The 20,533-nt window shown below is 51.5% G+C and overlaps 10 protein-coding genes across 10 annotated transcripts; 5 read left to right on the top strand and 5 right to left on the bottom strand.

Moving 5' to 3' along the window:
- Positions 1–1,601: 1,601 nt before the first annotated feature.
- J4E93_001006 (uncharacterized protein) lies at positions 1,602–2,688 on the top strand (the record flags this gene model as incomplete). Its single annotated transcript, XM_049338962.1, has 2 exons — positions 1,602–1,617; positions 1,667–2,688. The coding sequence occupies 2 exons, from the start codon at positions 1,602–1,604 to the stop codon at positions 2,686–2,688; spliced, it is 1,038 nt and encodes a 345-aa protein (XP_049204847.1).
- A 255-nt stretch (positions 2,689–2,943) lies between these two features.
- Positions 2,944–5,270, top strand: J4E93_001005 (uncharacterized protein; the record flags this gene model as incomplete). The annotated part of the gene is made up of 3 exons (XM_049338961.1): positions 2,944–3,617; positions 3,667–4,374; positions 4,436–5,270. The coding sequence occupies 3 exons, from the start codon at positions 2,944–2,946 to the stop codon at positions 5,268–5,270; spliced, it is 2,217 nt and encodes a 738-aa protein (XP_049204846.1).
- A 1,387-nt stretch (positions 5,271–6,657) lies between these two features.
- On the bottom strand, positions 6,658–7,806 carry J4E93_001004 (uncharacterized protein; the record flags this gene model as incomplete). The annotated part of the gene is made up of 1 exon (XM_049338960.1): positions 6,658–7,806. One exon carries the CDS (start codon positions 7,804–7,806, stop codon positions 6,658–6,660), a length of 1,149 nt encoding a protein of 382 aa, XP_049204845.1.
- Positions 7,807–9,462: 1,656 nt separating this feature from the next.
- On the top strand, positions 9,463–10,455 carry J4E93_001003 (uncharacterized protein; the record flags this gene model as incomplete). The annotated part of the gene is made up of 1 exon (XM_049338959.1): positions 9,463–10,455. The coding sequence occupies one exon, from the start codon at positions 9,463–9,465 to the stop codon at positions 10,453–10,455; it is 993 nt and encodes a 330-aa protein (XP_049204844.1).
- Positions 10,456–11,223: 768 nt separating this feature from the next.
- On the bottom strand, positions 11,224–12,498 carry J4E93_001002 (uncharacterized protein; the record flags this gene model as incomplete). Its single annotated transcript, XM_049338958.1, has 1 exon — positions 11,224–12,498. The coding sequence occupies one exon, from the start codon at positions 12,496–12,498 to the stop codon at positions 11,224–11,226; it is 1,275 nt and encodes a 424-aa protein (XP_049204843.1).
- A 711-nt stretch (positions 12,499–13,209) lies between these two features.
- J4E93_001001 (uncharacterized protein) lies at positions 13,210–13,950 on the top strand (the record flags this gene model as incomplete). Its single annotated transcript, XM_049338957.1, has 1 exon — positions 13,210–13,950. The coding sequence occupies one exon, from the start codon at positions 13,210–13,212 to the stop codon at positions 13,948–13,950; it is 741 nt and encodes a 246-aa protein (XP_049204842.1).
- A 1,006-nt stretch (positions 13,951–14,956) lies between these two features.
- On the top strand, positions 14,957–16,479 carry J4E93_001000 (uncharacterized protein; the record flags this gene model as incomplete). The annotated part of the gene is made up of 3 exons (XM_049338956.1): positions 14,957–15,002; positions 15,462–16,378; positions 16,429–16,479. The coding sequence occupies 3 exons, from the start codon at positions 14,957–14,959 to the stop codon at positions 16,477–16,479; spliced, it is 1,014 nt and encodes a 337-aa protein (XP_049204841.1).
- A 120-nt stretch (positions 16,480–16,599) lies between these two features.
- J4E93_000999 (uncharacterized protein) lies at positions 16,600–17,731 on the bottom strand (the record flags this gene model as incomplete). The annotated part of the gene is made up of 2 exons (XM_049338955.1): positions 16,600–17,624; positions 17,728–17,731. The coding sequence occupies 2 exons, from the start codon at positions 17,729–17,731 to the stop codon at positions 16,600–16,602; spliced, it is 1,029 nt and encodes a 342-aa protein (XP_049204840.1).
- A 615-nt stretch (positions 17,732–18,346) lies between these two features.
- J4E93_000998 (uncharacterized protein) lies at positions 18,347–19,418 on the bottom strand (the record flags this gene model as incomplete). The annotated part of the gene is made up of 2 exons (XM_049338954.1): positions 18,347–18,498; positions 18,890–19,418. 2 exons carry the CDS (start codon positions 19,416–19,418, stop codon positions 18,347–18,349), a joined length of 681 nt encoding a protein of 226 aa, XP_049204839.1.
- Positions 19,419–19,715: 297 nt separating this feature from the next.
- On the bottom strand, positions 19,716–20,303 carry J4E93_000997 (uncharacterized protein; the record flags this gene model as incomplete). The annotated part of the gene is made up of 2 exons (XM_049338953.1): positions 19,716–20,213; positions 20,271–20,303. 2 exons carry the CDS (start codon positions 20,301–20,303, stop codon positions 19,716–19,718), a joined length of 531 nt encoding a protein of 176 aa, XP_049204838.1.
- Between the last annotated feature and the right edge of the window lie 230 nt (positions 20,304–20,533).

The raw sequence follows: 20,533 nt of genomic DNA, 5'->3' as shown, positions 1-20,533 counted from the left end.
TCTCTATACCTATATTAATTATATTCTTGTACTGCGTCGCTATTATAGAGGCTATTATTAGAGCTCTTAAGGCCTGCCTTACCTATTTTATATTACGTTCTAAGACTACTAAGACTATTACTACTATTAATACTATTAATACTATTAAGATTATTATACTACTACTATAAAGGCTTTTAATACGTAAACTAAAACTTTCTATAGTTCTTTATTATAGCTAAGCCTTTAAGTAACTTACTAGTAATATATAAAAGTTCTTTTATAAACTATACCTACTCTAAAAAGAGTAATAAGATAGTTATTATATTACTAGTATTACTCTTTCTACTTAAAGTAATTTATTAATTATTTATACTATTTATACTTATAACTTTATATATAAGCTTAGGCTATAAATAGCTCTACCTATAAAGATAAAAGTAGCTATTATATACTAGCGTAAGGCGTTTGTTAGAATTCTTAGCTAGAGTAGTAATAAATAAACTAAAGAAGATAAAGCGTTTAAGGCCTACCTCTAGTATAATAATACTATTAAATAGATAGTAGCTATATTAGTGTTCTACTATTATAGTTACTTTTAAGAACTAAGCTATAATAAAGTAGTTATCTTTATTAGCTTAAGTTATATTATATTAATAGCTAAAGATTAAATATAGTAAGGCGTTAAAAAGTTTCTCTTCTTAGTAAGGCCTTAAAAGCAATATATTATTAGTCTATATAGAAGTCTTAGTGCTAATAGTAATATATACTAAATATATTAAAATTTTAAAATCTTCTAGCGGTTCTAGAATAACTTTAAAAGCTAGGCGTCTTTTAATGTCTTTTTACTAAATAGAGTCTATAAAATTAGGTATAAGGCACTAATTTATTAATAGTAAAGCTACTAAAAATACTATAATTAATTTTTTAACTATAATATAAAAAAAGTAAATTTTTCTTTATAAAAAGGTAAACTTTACTTCTTCTAATTTTATCTAAAAAGCTAAAGCTTAGTTTATACTTCTTATTACTAAAAAGTAAAAAAACTTTTAGAATAGTAAGTACTACTTTAAAAGCTATAAAACTAAGTTAATAAATATAGCTTTAAATAATAGTTTTAGCTAAAATTTTCTTTAAGCTTACTTAATAAAGCTAAATAAGCTATTAAAATAAAATAAAAATTAAACTAACTATAAAAAGTAATACCTTAACTTAAATTATATACTAAAGAAAATTTAAAAACTATAAAACTAAGTATAAAAAAATAGTAAGAGTAGGTATAAAAGTATATAACTATAGGTGCTTTTGCATAACTAAGTTTTAGCCCTTAGCTAAAACAGGGTTTTAGTAGTGCGTAGATGTAACGGATGCAATTGTTTTCGTTATCGCAGTCACGACCTATGTAGAAAGTGAAAATAACGTGAAGTAAAAGGTGACTGGTGTAAGATAAACGTGTCCTGTACTGCAATGAGCGTAAAGATTGCAGGAGAAGAGGCGTTTTGGTATTGCCCACCCCAAGAGGGATAAGACGAAATGAGATGACGTAATCACCGCCGATCACACGCGCGCGGCTGGTCGCGACCCCACGCTTCCAACACGCGTCAAGATGCTCACAGATCGTGATGCCGCCCAAGAGAGGTGCGTATACCATCAAGAGCTTTGAGACGGGCTGGATTGACGTGATCAGCTTCCAAACGCAAGGCAACCGATGATGCAACAGTCAGTCGCAATGTCAACACCGCCAAACGGGTCGCGCAAGAGAATGCGAACTTCGGTACTCCAAGAGAGTGGCCGGTTGAGGCCAGGAAAGGAATAAAGAATGCGCTCGAGTCTTCTCTTCTACCGAATGCCGGCCAACAGGTCTCCGATGAATTAGATTCCGGCGACTCGGATCTCGCCGATTTCGAGGTTGACGGCGATGGCTATGACGCGGCCATCAAGGTGGAAGAAGAGCACGAGAAGCGCGTCGAAAGAGCGCATAGACATCTAGCGATAAGACTTCATCGAGAAGAGGAAGTGGAAGTGGGCGACGTGCGAGGGGAATGGGATCTCTACTCTCCCAATTATCTTGACCTACACGAAGTCGACAACCGAGCGTTGTTACACACTGGACGTTTCAACTTCCATCAGTGGAAGACTGGGAAACTCATCGTTGGAGAGCATAGCAGGGATACCGCGCTCTCCTCGATGGAAGCCACTGCAAAGCTTTCCTTCTACGGTCTGAAGAACGAATGGCACTTCCCTCTCAACCTCCCCAAATCCCCATCTCCGGAGCTACAACCTCTGCAAGGCATTCGGCGGAACTACGAAGGTGCTGGAAACCCAGAGGTTCGACTCGGTGTATCCTTTCTGGGAAACGGCTACCTGAAGATGCGGATACCAGGCATATATATTGCGGGAAAGAAGGAGTGGAGAAGACATCTTATGTTCTACGGCATCAACCGGACATGTCCGCCACGAGAGGTGGAGAGCCCTGAGCCACTGCCACGACCTGCGACACCACCGCCACCAGAGGGTTTCAAGTACGGTAAGAGAGGCAATCTGGTTCGCATATCGAAGTCGCGACAGAAGCCAGCGCCGCAACCAGCGCCCGCCGAGCCGGGAGATGACCCTGATGATGAGCTGGTGTCTTCGGATGAGGAACTGAGACGAAGGCTGCTCGAAGAGTTGGATGATAGCTTGTTCGTCAACTGGCCGGACGACAACTAGGGACAAGAGTAGTGACGGCCTCTCTACATGCCTCCGTGGAAGGCTTGCTTGATGCGACATTCGCCTCATCAAACCTGGCTTGCTCATGTGCACGCGAGGTATGGCACAAACACATGTGCTTCCCTCTGAAAATAATTGCTTAACACACAAGGCGAGCGCTTTTGACAATCAGCCGTCTGGGGTGAAAAGCCCTTGACTCGCCACACATGGCATCTCTCTACTTTCACATCTTTCGCCATCAGAGATTGCGGAACAATGGATGTGCGCGCAAAATTCAATGAGCCCGAAAAAGCCATGGAACAGTATCAAGCCATGCTACAAGAGGCTAGACAGATGAAAAGAAAGATTCCCGGAGACCGCAAGAACAAGAATGCATTGCTAGCAGCCTTCCTACCGGCGCAGGGGCTTGGAACAGCGAGTTCCGATAGCGAGGAGAGGCTTCTGATCAACACATCGTTCTTACCACGGGCATATCCGCCTTCCGTCGTCCCTCTCAAGAACTTGCAACCTATCGCGATCAAAGACCTTCGGCTTGAACGACACCATAGCGGTCGCTATATTGTACTGCGGTCCATCACATCTGCAAAACGCATGGCAGCGATTGAGGTTCTGGCGGAAGACGAGCACGGGGATGTCATACCATTGCGGTTGTACCAGCAGGACGATGAAGCAACCCGCCCAGCCACAGATATCATCGATAAGCATTCGGTTGTTCTCATCAAGGAGCCGTTCTTCAAGTTTACGGCAGCTGGAGACTACAGTCTGCGAGTGGACCACCTTTCTGATGTCGTGTTTCTCTCAGACAATGATACGATAGTACCTGATCTGCTCCAACGACCGCGACACGCTGAGGTGAAAACAGCAGAAACTTTGAAGCTAGAGGGAAATGCTCTCATAGACGGCAAAAAGTACTGGCAAGCGATTCACAAGTAAGTATTGCATGTAACGAGCGAACGAGTGCGCTAACATGTAGGACAGATATTCAGCCGCCTTGCTGCAATCGCCTACTTTCGACGAGATCAAAGTGATCAAGCTGAATCGATCGTTGGCTTACCTCAGTACCAAGCAGTATGAGGCCGTGCTCTGGGATACTGGTTACCCAAGCTTCGGTGAAGAAGGATCAGAGATGGCAATGCTTCTTGCATCACAGGCACTGTACCACCTCCGTCATTACGACGAGTGCTGCGATCTGCTGAAAGAGCTTTGCAAATTATCTCCAACCGACCAAGACGCAGCCGATGCGCTCGCTCGTGCTCAGCGTCGTTGCGATGAGTGTAATAGTGGAAGATTCGACTTCAAACACCTCCGAAGCGAAGCAACAAAATTTCGACCACCTCATCTAGATCACGGGTCGTACATCGCGCCTGTAGAGGACCGCCCAGTGCAAGGTAAGGGTCGCGGTCTTTTCACAACCAGGCCCCTCAAGGTCGGCGATTTGGTGCTGTGTGAGAAGGCCTTCAGCCACGCTCATCTTGACGGTGGACAAAAAGGTAACGCAAGCATCACCCGCTTGGTCAATGTCGAGTCGGGTTTGGACGCCACAGGCGTCAGGGCAGACCTTATCCGATTGATCGCGCAGAAGCTATTAAAGAACCCCTCCCTGGCTCCGGATCTCACTACACTGTATCATGGCAATTACCAAGCGGTCGCCACACAGCGCGTAGATGAACAGCCGGTAGTGGACACGTAAGTACCGCTCTACCACTCAAGTCGATTGACCAGGCAGACTAATACGACGCTCCTCCAGCTTCCTCATCGAACGAATCGAAGCTTTCAACAACTTCTCCTGTCCTCTCACGAGCCTGAACATATACAAAGACCGGATAGCAGGGAGAACGACGCCCAAAGAAGACCTCCACAACTGTGGCGTCTGGATTAAGGCCTCATACATCAACCACAGCTGTCTTGGCAACGTCTGTCGAACTTTCATTGGAGACATGATGATCATCCGCGCGACCAAGGATCTGGATGTGGGCACAGAACTCACCTTTCCGTATGTTTATCCGACCGGAAAATACGATACGAACATGGACGACGAGCTGAAGACCTGGGGCTTCATCTGCAACTGCCCGCTCTGCAAAGACATCAAAGCCACCAAAGCTTCGGACCTCACGCAGAGGCAGAACTTGCTGAACCAAGTAGTCAAACTCTGCAAATCTCCGGCGGCAGGAATCCAGTTTACGAACAAGATCGAACGCTTGGCCGAGGCGCTGAACGAGACGTACCACCGTCCGGCGCAGGAAGTGCCTCGGCTCCTCCTGTGGAGTCCGTACCTCCTGCTGACACGGATTTACATGAAACGCTCCATTTACGGCAAAGCATTGGAGACCATGGGTAAATTCCTCCAGGCTCTGGGCTTCACTTTTACCGGGCTTGACCGCAAGTCTTCGCCTTTGATGATCACAGGATGGGGCCACGTGGAAGATCGTCTAGTAGACGTCTTCCTGCATGCGCGATCAGCGTTTGAGCAGTTGGGGTTGTCCGAGAAATCGCAACAGGCGGACAAGTATGCGCGTGTGGTGTATCGAGTTGTTGTTGGGGAAGATGCGTCATTTGATGAGACGCACCCTGGGTCTTCTTAGGTCTCTGTAGGAGCGTTTTACATGGGCCATAAGCTACGAGATATGGCAATTGAAACCACAACACACATGAACTTCACTCTATACGCTAAGTATACATGTGTTCGCTCTTCTAATGGACGGCAGCTTGCAGCAAACGCCTAAGCACAATCATCTCGTCCAAGCGCTTGTCAAGCACCACATGTAACTGTATGAACTTGATTGTGACCATATGCCTGCTGGATTATCTGATCGGTCGTGACCCTTACCTACAGTCGTATCAGACAGCATACATCGCTTTAACCAGTCAGAATGGGTAACTGTCTATCTCGCCTTAGAAATTACAAGACAAAGTCAAGACTCCTAGCCCTTTCACGCGAACTCCGAAACAACATCTATCGTGATCTTCACATCGAATGGCTCTGGAACACCCAGGGAACCACAGACACCGGCGACCCCATCTACGACGTCATCCAAGTAACCTTCCACAACGCGCCTGAGCCCGGCGTACTAGCATCATGTACCTGTCTTCGCGAAGAGATGCTAGAGCAAGACCAATTGCACAACAAAGAACTCTCCGTCTCCGTCACCATGCTGACCCGAGTAACAAGACCAAAGCAGCAGAAGCAACAAGACGCCACCCGCGCACGTATCAAAACCGCTTTCCGACTAGTCCTCCACGCCACAATCTGCCTACGCGACATGACCTCCATTTCGCCTTGGGGCCCAAGCAGCACGATGAGGCTACTCCGGTGGTCTCTAACAAACATGAATAGGTTACAAATACTCCGCCTTGCGCTGTGCCATTCCTCTATCGTTCGGGATGAGAAGCTCACCCGGGAGATCTTACCGCGCAATCCGCAAGACCACGCGCCCCCGATTATCTTTGCGGATCCGACAATGTTGTTGCAACGGGGTTGTGGGCTTCGCATTGGGTGTCATTCTATCAGAGCGGCGCCTGAATGGTCACAAAATCCTTTCAGGAGGGTTTTACGGCATGATGTTGATCAGGTGTATGTGTACATGTATGCTCGAACTTGAATTGGGAGCGAACGTCTTCCGTACTGGACTGTGGAGGATATTGTAGAGTACTTCCCTGTTGCAGACTATGATGAAGAGCTGCTGCGAGATGTGAGCGGAGAAACAGCGAACCGTGTACGAGGGTATCCATCGCAAGTGGTCAATTGGTTCGAGCAGCGCAGGTCGACGTCAAGTGGAGATTGGAGCACATACGCATCAGAATAAATAGTTTGATTGCATTACTCAACGGAATGGGATATCTGAAAAGCATTTCGCAAAAAGTCGTAAATCGTCATAAGAGTTGTCCAAACAGCCGCCATACAAAGACCAAAGTCTTAAAAACATTACTGCGTGTACGTTCAAGAAACACCAAAGTGTGACATTACTTCAATTACCGTGGTCCATACACCGGGTATGGCGGGTTGGCATACTGTTGTTGCCCAGGCGCCCGCGCGTAGTCCTGCGGGTTGTATGCGTATGCCTGTTGGCCCTGCTGGCCGCTTGGCCGTCTCTGGTGAGCGCTGTGCTCTTCCTTTGTCTCCTCCATCGTTGGCAGCTCGGCTGCGAAAGTCTTTTGTTCTAGCCCTGGTGATTTCATGCCCTCTGATGGCGCATACGAGCTGGGTCGTGAGCTTGCGGTGCTGTGCGATGCAGTCGACCAGCGTGCATCTTGCGGGTTTGGTGAGTATTGCGATGGTTCGGAGGCGGAGGACGCACGGTTATCGTGAGGGGAGAGGTGGGATGGAGACGGCTGAGGGTGGTAGAAGTCGCCTGGTAGTTCCATGACAACGTCGTTCGTGCCCAGGAGCTGCTTTGGTGGGACAGGAGGGCCGGGCTGCTGTGCAGGCTGCGCCCATTGTTGACTTTGCCTGTGCGGTGACATGGGCATCTGGTAGGGTTGGGTTGGCGATGGCTGTGGGGGCGTGTGACCGTAGGTGGAGCGATCAGCTGGGTTGACCGTCTTCATGCGCCCATTCTCCATCATCGCCTGGAGTGCGCCCGAGTCGAGCAGCTCTGCCTTCTTGACTAATCGCTCGATCATGATTGTGCAAGCTGCCTTCATTTCCTTCTTGACAAAGTTCATCATGGCGACGTTGCATTTGATCTCTACGTCCTGGCGAATGTAGAGTCCCTCCGGTGGCGCAGAAGAGCCCAGCTCTTTCGGCTCAGGTGGCTCGCCAATCTGGTTGCCGCCAATATGCCACTTCTGGCGCAGGTCGACGTTCGCAGGCGCGTAGGTGTGTGTCTGAAGACCGAACGGCAGGTCATGGAAGACGCCGCGGAACTTGATTGCGCCGCTCCCCATCTTGCCAATGCCGGGTATGTACTGTATGCGCTGCGATATTTCGTACCATGTTGAGTAGTATTCGTCTGCGGGAGCGTCGCGCGGTGCTTTGATGGGCTCGTGGCCGGTGACGAGGGGGTTCAGCTCGATGATCTCGCCGTGGCTGTGGAGGAAGTCGATTGCGAGCTGGCGCGGTATGAACGACGGTATTGGTGTAATTTGCACATACTGCGTCTTCTTGCGCATCATATTCATGGCGGGCGATCAGTGTCGAGTAGGGCCGATGTAAGTGTGAGGTTTCTGTGTCAATTGCTCGAGGATGCGATTTGAGAGAAGAGGCTGCGCCACGACGGCAAAGGTGGGTAGTAATAAGGACGTTGCTGACGGTACCCCTGCTTGTGTAAGTAGGTTTGCAGGCGCTGAGCCGTGGCCGGGTCGTCAGCCCAAGATCGCCGTGACGAAACGCGTCATGCACGTGCATGTGATGTCAGAAACACCCAAGATGCACGAGTAATCTTCTTTTTCCGCTACCCTGCTGCTGTTGATGCGATCAATGACTTGCGAGCGCGGTTTGCTTGACAATGCGGTCTGCTTTCGATCGCTTTCATCATTGCGGCCCTGTAGGGCGGTTGGCGCCCGCTGTGGATCAGCCTAATTATAGGCTCGCAGCTGGTCGCCGGCAACTGTCAGCTCCATGCAGGTGCTGCTGGTGGGGGCAGGAAATCTGAACTTCATCAGCTTCTCACCGTCGCAAGCCGTACATGGCTTCGAATCACCAAGCCAGAGCTCGACACATGCCGCGACGCCAGTGCTGGTGTCCTTGGTGCCTTTCTTTGCTTTTGCCTAACGCCGGAATCGTGGCCATCCGAAGGCGTAGCGTGACTGCGCCAAGTTGTGCTCCTGGGCGGACGCGACGACTGGCATCCAAATGGCTGAGCCTAGGACAAATAATCCTACTGTCGTTCCTCTAGTTCGATGCCACGTTCGCGGCGGCGATGGACCCTGCGAAGTTGCGATGGGTGAGATTGAGATCCTCGACGTGACGGCATAATCATGTTTCGGAAACAACAAGACCTGAGGCATCAAATCTCCTCGACCCCGCGGAGCCCCTGGATGCCGGCAGGTATGGGAATGTAGCCAAGGGTTCAACAGTCGCGAGTTGTCGTTCTCGTGAAAGCGCAGCTGGCTCGCATTGATAAAGAGTCAAGAGTGTACTTCCTTTTGACGATCGTGGTAGCCTGTTCGGTCGTACTTGTAGCAGCTAAGAAAAGATCCCTCATGGACATGCGACCGAAGATCGATGAAAGCAGGACGGTGCATGAATGCGACTGCTACTGTCCTGCCTGTCAACCAAGGGAGCGTGTTCTAGTGGCATTCGAGACGTTCTGGGGTATCCACACGAACGATCTGGCTACAAAAAAGAAGATGGAAACAATGCGCGTGGGTGAGAACGAGGATGAAGAGGATTAGGAGGTGAAACATCGCGGAGCGGTTTGCAGAGTTTTGTTCCTGCCTCTGTCGAGACCCTGAAGATCCTGACGCTTGTTTGGCTCGAAGGCAGGAGCTATCGCAGCCTCGACCGTGGTTCATGCCATGCGCCTCACGCAGGACCAACCACAACAACACGACGATTCATCGACGCCATGCTTGCATATGCGCAAGGACTGTTACGTGACACTGAGCTCACCAAGGCTCGCTGTGGACAAGACGTGGCAGTCCTACCAGCTTTCGCCCGAGGATTGGTATCACGTGGCTCGTAATTCGTCTACCTAGGTACAACCCATCGCGAACCATAGGATGGCTACCCGACTCCAATATTACGAATACGCCCACACGACGTCTGTGTGAGTCAAAAGCGAGTATTAATCCCATTGTCCACGCACCTTCACCCTTCAACCACACACCCACAAAATGAACACAACGCCCAACCCCAGAGGCACCTTCCGCGAAATAGGCCGAGGATGCTGCGGCAGCATCTGGACCCGCGGAATCAACCCCTGGGTCATCAAACGCGAACTCATGCACACAAACCGCTCCGTCTTAAACGACCACAACATGCATCGACGAGTCATCGCAGCGGACACTACAGACACGCTACCTGTGCGCATACCGCGGTCTTACGAGGTCTTGGAGGCTGATGATGGCTGGTGGGATAACAATTTCACTTGCTTTCCTCCAGGTGAAGAGGTGAGTAGGAGTTACATGCAGGAGAGGATACCTGCTGTGGGATTACGCATCCGCGAGATGCTCATCGACAGATATTGCCGTGAGTCGCTGAAAAATGCTACGAGGGGGAGTAAGAAGAACGAAGATTGCCTCATTCGAGTGTACACGGGCAAACGGAGACCAGAAGGACGCCCGCCTGGCATGTTTTTCAATCTGCGCAACTATGGTCTTTGCGTCGATCAAATGGAAGAGCTGGGTATGAATGCTGTTGTCATTGCGAAGACACTGGCGGAGGCGCTCGCGCATTGCTATTGGAAAGCTGAAGTCGATGCGAATGATGTTGAGTTTGTGCTTGCCCCAGCTACATCATCTATCAGCGGCGACGCGCCAACACAAATGTTCAAGTTGCTGGATGAAGAGCTCGTCATCTGGATGCTGGACTACGACTGCGTACGTCATATGAGTCAAGACGCAACTGGTATCGCGCAAGCAGTTCACGCCTTCTGGCGAAACGATCCGTACTTCCCTCGTCCTTATGCCTACGGCCATACACATGCTGATATCGAACTATGGCACGCGTTCAAGGCGCACTTCCTCTATATCAGCAGGCGCATGTTGACAGAGAGAGAGCAGAAAGGGATAGTCGGAAGCACATTGAATCTTCCGCAAGAATGGATAACCCAAGTAGAAGCCGAGGGTCGTCGACGTGCAGCAAGGCAAGAAGAGCGACGTGAGTGAAGGGCGGGGTAAAGCGTGGCGACACTGTTCGTTCACCTGCAGACCAAATCTAAAAAAACGGCAAAAAAAGTGAGGAACGACCAGAGTTTCGAGCACGGCTGTTTTCTTGACGGGGGGCCCAGTGAAGGGGAGATAATTGCGGGGGGCCCGATGAAGGGGAGGCGGCGGGGGGATCTAACTCCTCTGCGGCCGCAGTCGCGTTTGATGGATAGTTCTAGAAATTGGAAAATATAAATACATGAGTAGGGACTGATGGATAGATGCATGTGGATTTGGAGTGAGGGTATGGGTCCGGGTATGGGGTCGCGCTGTTGCCGGCGATAGTAAAGTGAGCGCAGTCGGGAGGGCTGATAAGTAAAGGGGAACGGGCGGGTTTGTGTGAGCGGTGCTCACTAAGAAGAGGTCTCGTAGGTCTTATACTACTACTACGTCTATTCTAGCTTTAACATCTAAGTATGTAGGCTGTTCTATCTTTGTAATGTAGAAATATAGTTAAAAGCACTTCAGATGTGTCTGTGCTACCAGGAAGTTGCTTTATAGCTACATCGCAGTTGCGCAGGCAGCAGTAAGTCTGGTACGAAGTATCTCAAGTCAAAATGCAAAAGACAAGAGACTGCTACGCGCTCTCCCAGCCATTCGTTCGTAGTCTGTACACCATACATCCATCCTCACAGGTCAAGCGACACAAAATACGACTAAGGCCTCTGATCAAATGATAGCGACCGTAGCCAGAACTCGAGATCGCCTCTCAATCGCAACAACACCACCCTAAACCACAACAACATCCAACACCCCCTTCCCACCCCCATCCTTCACCCTCCTAACCTCAACCCACCCATCCTTCTCCAACCTTACAATCTTCCCATCAACACATATCCTCCTCCACCTCCCGTCCTCCTCCTTCCCCTCGAACTCAATCCTCAACCCATCAATACTTTCATACCTCACATCCCCATCACCAACATGCTTACCCCCATCGTACGCTTTATTCATAATACCCATGACCTCATCGCCACTCCTCGGGGTGAAATGAACAAGATGCATACTCCCGTCTAGCGGTTTGGTAGCAGGGGAGATGCAAAAGGGTTTCTCGAGATGCGAGACCATGGTTGCGAGGATGTACATGTGTTCTTCCTCCGGTAACGTAGTCCACTGATCTCCTTCTTTCAAAACAGAGACCTTGCCTATGTACGGATGTGGTGGTGAGCCATCAGCAGGATACAAAGCTTCTTTCGCAGCCATTTTGAAGCGCTCGACGCCGTATTTGCGGTAATCGGTTGTGTCGCTGTCGCCGACGAGGGAGGCGTGCATGCCCCAGGATGCTACGACGGCGCCGTGGAGGATGCCGTTGCCCTGCGCGTCTTTCGGTAGTTCTTGCTCTTGTCGGCCTTCGTCGACGAGGAGGCGGGCGCCGGGGGAAAAGGTCGCGATGAATGTGGGAAGGGGCTTTGCTTTCCATGATGTCAGGGCGGGGAGACCCCATGCGTCGTATCCTCCGGCGTTGATGGAGTGGTAGAGCGCGTTTGCGGTTCCTAGAGGTAGGACCACGACTTGGGGAGAAATGTAGGTCTGTGGATTTGGTGTTTTGGATGAGAGACCATTTACGAGGTCTACGATGCCGCCGTCGCCTGAGAGGAGGATGATGCGGATTGGTTTTCCTTGATTGGCGGCTGGAAACAGGACGGCGTCGGTGAGTTCCAGGATGCTTGTTGGCGATTCCGTGGTGTGTACTTCCAACTCTTCCATGCCTCTGTGTCCATGTATGCTTTCAAGGATCGGGCGGACGGCGCTGGAGTAGAACTCATCCGCGAGTCCATGACCTGAGCCACTCGAGATGATAACATGAGTCTCGCGCTTTTCGGGTGGGGAGAACGGTGGTTGTTTATCGCCAGGTTGAGGTCTTTTTGATAAACTGATCAAGAAAGGTGGCCTCGTAGGATCTTTGTGCTCTTGTAATGTTAAAACAGCCTCTCTCTCGCCATAGACGCTTTGACTCGTGAACACGATCTTGCGATGCTGATCGTCCCCGCCAGATCTGTTCATGATGGCAGCCTAGTGTACAATCGTAAACAATGACTCGGCCGGACTTTTTACTGTAGTGCGTGCGATTGCAAATGAGTAAGACGATGATCGTTGAATTATGACCGGAAGTTGATCCGAGTGACAAACGTCCAGTTCCCACGAGATGCCATGTCACCCACTCCATGGAGTGGAGATAGGCGTGATAGGCTGGCTGCCCAATCGCGCAATCCCACCTGCCCCATTTTTCGTCGCGGTCGGCGCTAGTCCGCGTGCGTCATGTTCAATAACGGCCTCGTGGTGAGACGAAAAGCACGCATCAATCTGAAACTTTGCCGTCGGAACAGATTTTAATGATAGGGGTTGACCATTACTTCCTGTTATTGTTGACATAGCAAGGGATTTCTCCGTCAATTTAAACAATTGTAGATTCGGGCAGCGGCGTTAGCAAGGGTTACGTCATCACTTGGCGATACTACGCAGCCGCCTGGGCTGGAGGAACTCAGCCGCGCCTGTCAGCTACACCAACAAATTGACATTGCGGCGCAGCCAGCCGACGTCGCATTCCACGCCTGTCGGGACTCCATCAGGCCCATCGCCTCGTGCCCTTTTCGACACGACCGGACGCATCAGCGACAGCAAACCCATCGGATCCGCGCAATCGCGCCCACCACCAGCAAACCGCACATGCGACCCTAAGCCCTCCCCACAGCAACCCACACGACCACCGCCACCATGAACGGCTGGCTAGTCTTCATCATCATCTTGCTCCTCCTGCTCTCCTTCTCCTACTTCGGCTGGTACTTCTACGCCCGGTGGAACGCCTCCCGCAATGGCCTACCTCCACCCTCCATGAACCCAATGGTAGCCTTCAGCCGCTCCTCTGACGCTGGCGCAACCTCAAACTACCCTGGCCCCGCGCCCACCGGCATCAAGGGCTGGTTCGACACCCAAGTGCGCAAGTTCAAAAACAGAAACAACCGGTACACAACGGGTAGCGGCTACGAAGACGCCGGCTACAGCGGCGGGCGCGGCGTCGGCGGGGGCCGCGGCGCGGGAAGTCGTCTTGATCCTGACGAGGCGTGGAGTTCGCGCGTGGGCGACGAGGCATACTATGAAGAGCAGGAACTGGGGCTTCATGAACCGGCGTCTACCCATGGTGGGCAGACTGCGAATCCGTATGCCAACCCTACGCCGTATAACAATGTCGAGCCAAGTCGCGGACGCAGTCGCACACGCGATTCCTACGATGAACATCTCGATGCGCAGAGTGGGAGGAATCCGTTTGGCGACGATAATGCGGCGAGTCTGAGGGGCGTGAGTCCTAGGCCGGTGCTCGATGCGGATACGAGTTATCGGGGTGGTGCTACGGCGACAATGCCCAGTGTGAGCAAGCACAAGAAAGCGGGCAGTGTGGATAGCGTGGAGAACAGCCCGACGGAGAGTCGGAGGAGTGTGTTCAGAGAGGGGTTGTAGGCTGAGATGAGGTGGGCTAGGTTGTTTTGATACTCTATTATATTTGTGTTGATTTGGGATGGTCTCTTCATTGAGGTGTCTAACCTCACGATTGAGATCTGAAATGATATTTCGTTATTGTTCATACTCCGGAGAGAGCGTGGTGCCACGTTGCCACGATTAGTGCTGACATGAACCATAAGTTCTGTATCCATGGCGCTCCAATATGTCTCTCTTGGCGTCCACACACACTTAGAGATACCCTCAGGATAACCGCGAATCTGAGTTCACCCTTGATACACGCTGACTTCCTTATGTTGACTTGCACTCCACACTACTTCAGATGCAGCTATTTCAATGTCGATGCCGTTCGACATAAATCACATCAGAATCCGACTTTACATGAAGTACCTCCCAACGACATCGCTATCTACTCTGCATACTCCTTCGTAATGACTACCACCTATTATCAAAGGAGTGTCTAGTAACCGAGAAGGTGCTGCGACAAGCAACGATGACCAATATGCAAAGACGGAATACAACGTAGACTGCCGTTCAACTGTGAAGAACGCGGGAAACGATTGAAATGCCAGCGTAGACTGCAGGATAAGGTTCGACGTCTTTCTTTCTCTCTAGTATGTTTTAATCTATAGCTTGCGTAAAGCTTGGGTCCTACAATTCATGTGCCCGTCTTATATCATATGGTCAAACGTGTCACCCTTTCCCAGCGCATCGCAGTACATATCCACATCAACTCGCCTCAACAGCACCAAAGCATAGCTTGCATGCGACACAGAAACCATAATGTAATCAGCCTGACGTCACAACATAACAACCGACCCGCACTGCTACGCTCCGTTACTACGCTGCGTTACTGCGTGACTGGCCCGTGCGCCAATACACGGTCACGTAGACTTGCTACTGCCACCTGACAGAAGCTCCACTTCATCCACAATGAACCCAGCTTTATACCTCTGAATTGATCTTCGCTGACCTGACGTAACCATCTACACTGACTCTCGCAGACATGTCGCGGCAACCCAACATGCGAGACCGCGGCGCAGCATTCCCAGGTCCGTACGGTCCACACAACCCTCCACCGCCTCCGTCCGAGCCCCCACCGAGGGGACCCAGAGAACACGAAGACCGGGGTAGAGGTATTGACGATGTCGATGGCGAGAGGATGCAAGGTCGACGCCGTCCGCAGCTCGCTGTACGGAAACGAGATTACGCACGGGCGGAAGAGGAACTGCGAGTGAGACAGCGAGATCGTGAGCGGAGTCGTTCGCCTGCCCGGCGTCAAGATCCGCAAGATGAGCAAGATTGGCGTGGTGAGCGAGCCCGGTATCGAGAGCGGTCGCCGCTGCGTCGGGAGACTGTGGACGTGGAGCCGCAGCGAGAGGACCGGAAGCCGGAAAAAGCAGAGAGCCAACGGTGCTTTGCTTGTAACAAGAAAGGTTGGTTGTATATCTGCAGATTCCCAACTTTTCCTTGCTAAGACTATGAAGGGCATAGGGTTGCTGATTGTCCAGCCGCCTTCACCGATAAGAAGGGTTGCTTTCGGTGTGGAGAGCAGGGACATATTGCTCGTGCTTGCAAGGTTCGAGTTGGCCAGATCAAGACTGATGCTGAGGTGGCTGCGGATGAGGCGAAGGCTATGGCTGGCCGATACGGTGACCGCGACGACGATAGGCACTGGTCGCCCAGGCACGATGCTGCCTTCCGAATCAGTCGCACGAGAGATACCAGCCGACTGGAAGCTCACATCCAGCAAGCGTACGGCCAAGGTCAAGATGCGCAGCAACATCGTCAGGAGCACTTCAGTGAGGCGCCTTCTCGTCCAGAGTACTTCGTCGAGGACGAAGTGGACTGGGACGACGACGCTTTAGAGACGGCCCACGTCGCTCCCGCGGTGAGAATGAGTACCGGTCGGAAGATGCCACAGCCTGAGTATCCGAGGCATGAGGAGCCCTATCGCCGCCAGGAAGTCCCCAAATCACCTTCCACAATCACTCAGCATGCGCCAGTTCAGTCGACGCACCGCAGACCCAGCCAAACGCCCAGCATAGCAAAGTCAGCCAGAGAGCCCAAGCTAGGATTACCGCACCTCCAGAATCCAGAGAACGGGGAGTTCCCGCCGACAGTGCACGACCTCCGCGGCTACGACTACCGCATCTTCGCCACGTATGCCGCCAAGCCCAAGTCCCAGCGCTTCGTCAACGGCGCCAACGGCAAGATTGCACCGGGCATGTATGGCTCCGAGCAGCGCCACGACTTGGGGCTTTGCTTCACCACGTACCTTACGAAGAAGCGTTGTGAGATGGGTGTCAAGTGTCCCTGGCGCCATCACCCGCTTTCGAACACCGAAAAGGCTTGGATCATCGAGTATGGCAAGCAGAAGGGCAAGGAGTTCATTGAAAACGTGGATCGGTGGTGGAACTTCCCCGAGGTAAGTCATTGTACATTGTGCTTTTCTTGAGCTTCGCTGACTGTGACAAGACGCCGGTTCCGGGGACCACTATGGAGGGCCTGGGTGACAACAATAACTAGGTGGCTTTGCCCATTTGAAGTTGTTGGATACTGGGAGTTTGGAGTGGATGGGCCCTTGGTTGATATTGGACGACAGTGAGATGAGTCAGTCTAGGCGCGCTGACACCGATCCGTAGAAGGCTACATCAGAGTGCCCCCTTGTGTATGATACCATCCCCGTACGTCATCGATGCCTTGAAGACCAATGAGCATCATGTTAGCAAACGAATCAAGGTCATCAGGCTGCGCACCCCTCAAGACATCCGTGAAGTCCAGCTCCTTGATAACAAAGTGACTCTTGCTGTTCCACGCCATGGCAAAGTCAAAAGCGCTCGTTGCTTTCCACAGGTGCGCAGAAAGCGTGACACGGTTCTTCAAAGAGAGCTCTTTAGCGCAAGACCTCATCTGCCCGCTCAACAGGGTGTATATGACGGTTATGTGAAAAGCTACCAAGGCCGTGCGTCTGGCTGACTCACGGAAGATGTATGATTTCCATGCTGAGCGAGCGGCTGTGCTGGGATATAGTGGAAGGGTGGCGGGAAGCTCGGGATCTTCTGCTGCGATGGGTAGGAGGACAGCACCCACATCTTCCAGATGCGGTATCAGGGCGTCGGCTCGAGCGTATAGTCGTATGTCACCGCCAAAGATGAGCATGATCTCATACAGCATCAGAGCCTGAGTGCGAGCTAGAACCTCGACGGGCGTAGTCGGCATAGAAGTGGATATGAGCTCTTCTGCGCGACTTGTGATGAATCGTGCGACGTGCTCAGCATTGTTGTCGTTCATGGTAACATAAAGGGCACATGCCGCGTGTGCGTCTTGTAGTGATCTTGGCATGTAGTCTTCGTAAAGCAAAGGGTGGGCCCATGGTGTACAACATCGCTCTACCATCATCTTTGGGGCGAGCTTGACAAGCTCGATTGAGTACTCCACTCTGGACTTTGCGAAGGGTGACAGGTGTCTTGCTGAGAAGGGCTGGCTCACTGGGATATACGACTTTTGTACAGTCATTTGATCTTCCTGATGGGCTGGTGTGTTAAGCATGTCCGTAAGCGCATCGAGAGAGTTCGTTGCGGTGCAGAAGTCGAAATCTAAGATGTCTGCGGTGGGGTTGGCTGGCATGCCAGGTAGGTCGAAGTCGAAACCGAGACCACCATCATCAATCTCTGGCATCTCCATTGGCACATTGGATGAGCTCAAGTCAGTAGGAGTTGCAGACGTATCGTTTTGCGGGATCGCGGCCTGCGACCGAGGCTGTGAAGGGTAGACGCATGACAAATGCTGCCTCGCGCATCGTGCGCAATGGGGCTGCTCGAGACCGCATTTGCGTTTTGCCTTTGCGCATTCTGAGCATGACTTCTGCCTACCTTGTGAGTTGGTGGTGCGCGTTCGATCTGGTGGCATGATGGACACGTCTGTTGCTGGCGAGAAAGGAGGTGAGGCTTGCCGCGCCGCCGCCGCCGCCGATCTTGGCCTGCATCATCGTTAGTCAGCGCTAGTGGGTCACCCTATCCCGGCTCGGACGACTCCTGAACTCCTCACAACCACCGTCACATACTGGGTGAACCATTCAGTACGTCCTCCCCTCATCTCTGTGCTAGTTCGACTTCTCTTCATCGTTGTGCACTCAAGAAATGGCCGCACCAGCAATTCGTTCCACCAACTGAGTTTTGATCTTCCGAGATGCCAGTTCGCGACTGTGTACACACGGACACTAGGGTGAAGAGTTATCATGTTGTCGCGAGGCGCAAACTGCATTGAACTAGATCTCATCCTTCCTGCCATCAGTCCTACTTCTCTATCAACGGCTTGTCCGCTACGACATTCTGCAACATCTGGTGTCTGGCGAATGCGAAACGCCACGTAGAATGGCTCAATCTGTCCCAAGTTACTCCTCCTCCTCTTCGGCTCCCTCTCCGCGTCCTTGATACCAGCTCTTAAATTGATATACCGCGTAGGCTACGGCGACCATGCTCCAGAAGACAGCGTCGGACGCGGCTTGCTTCGCGATCAAGGATGCAGACTCTGATGTCGCCAGATCTCGGGGTACAAGAGCTCGTTCATGGTGACTGTTCCAACGCTTTCGCATGGCCGCGACTAAGACTACCAACGCAGTCGATATAGTCCAGACACTTTGTCATTGATCAAAGAGACAGGGTAAAGTCTCAATTACGGCTATTATAACTGAAGTAACACGGGATGGAAACATGCTCTTATCAGCAAAAACCAACAGACTCTAAATAAAAAAAAAAATAGTCCAGACACCTCCGAATATAATTACTGCGCCGTACCCGCCCATCATCGCACTGGTGCACGTTGCGAAGACCGAACCCGCGACAACGCTGCCAATACCCGCATGCATGGCCGCGGCTGCGCTGCCTAGAAGAAGTCAGTATTCGATGTTCAGGATATAGTCTCCGAGATCACGCACCTGCGACGATCCCAGCTGGTCCAAAGCCCGTGGCCGAGAGCGCTATCGCTGTGCATGCAAGCGCAACGAGAGGCACCACGATCAGCGCAGTCTTCAACGGATTCAGTCTGATCCAGTGGCCGATTGCCTTTGCTGTGCCAATGAACCCAAGCTCTTTGACCATCTCGACAGCATCAAATGCAGCGTCTCTAGCTTGTGCGGCCAGAATGGTGGCGTTATCGGCGGCGCGTCTCCAGAGGTTGTTGATGCTAGCAGTCCATGTCGCGCGGAGGTCGTGGTCTGAGGACGAAGTTCGTAGTGGATCCGCGTTGTCGCCAGCATCTTCCGCTGCCGGCACAGGCTCGACATCGTCGTCAAACTCGTCTTCGGAATCTTCGTGCGCTTTTGTCGTCGCGTCTTCCTCTTCAACTTCGTTGGATGCCTCGTACTCAGTCTCTGGCTGATATCGCGGGACAGGTCTCGCTCCTGTAGGGGCGCGTGCAGCTCGCAGCGTCGTGAACAACAATATCTTCAAGAAAACTCCCGCCATGTCGTCAATGCGGCCAGCACTGTCATTTCTACGACGGCGCTACAGCGCGGTGAAAGCGCAAGTCGTTCCAGCGTGAGTCCGAATCGGGAAGCAGCGAGCAAGACTTCACGTCACTCCTCATGTCAAGAAAATCAAATATATGGTTAAGCTACAACGTGCATGCCGTCATCGCATCTCTTTGGGAACAGGTGCGATCCATGGAAGGCCATCTGGCATATACACGTCGATAACATAGCTCATAGGTACTTCGCGGATGCCAACCACAATGCGTCAACTTCGAGCACAATCACCATCCCCTTACTGGTCCATAGGAAGACGGCCTGTCTCTTCGGCGATGAGCTTGTCGACCTCATCCTGGATGAAAGCACGATGTATCGCTCTGGCCTCCTCCAACTCGCGCATCAACCTATCTCGCTCCCACAAAGTCCAAGCCGCCAGATCGGAGCACGTCTTTTCCGCCTTTGCGCGAGCCTCCTTCACCAACTTCAGCTCCTGCCTCAATCTCGCATTTTGCTCCAAAACAAGCTCAAACGCCTCCTTGGTGATGCGTTCGCAACCGGGTGCGGGAGTTGAAGAATCTGGTTGGAACATGGAGGGTGTAGCGGGGTATTGTGGAACAGGGAAAGTATCGGCTGCTAAGTATGGATCGTTGCTGGCGCTGCTGATCGAATTCAACCAGTCGTTCACCTGATTCACGCCATCCTCGTGACATGCGGGACGAAATGCGAGACTGATGGTGCGCTTGGGATCCTGGAGGCTCGCATGACCAGAGGAGGTGATTTGTATGTGTTGCTGCTGTGTTTTGGTCAGTGTTGTTGTTATGGTACGACGAGGTGTCAGTGGAAGACTTACATGGACAGCAGTCTCCTCCCCATCGTACTCCATCCTATCGGTATCAACACAACCTGGCTCCATGCCAAAGCTTTGGTGTCCTCCAAGATGGTTGCGGTGTTATTAGGGGCTCGGATATCGCGACTACGTCAGGAAAGGCGCAGTGAAGGCGACGACGCGTCGGTGACTGAGTGCTATACTCACGTGCCTGCTGAGTGAGCGCCTGCGCTAGCGTGTACTAGCGCACTTCTCTGTTTATATCAACTCCGCCGTCCTCTCCCACC

Source organism: Alternaria ventricosa, assembly GCF_023758065.1.
Source record: "Alternaria ventricosa strain BMP 2768 chromosome Unknown scaffold_1, whole genome shotgun sequence".
NCBI lineage: Eukaryota > Fungi > Ascomycota > Dothideomycetes > Pleosporales > Pleosporaceae > Alternaria > Alternaria ventricosa.
Note: the sequence above shows the minus strand (reverse complement) of the source record. Positions and strands in the feature narration are given on the sequence as shown.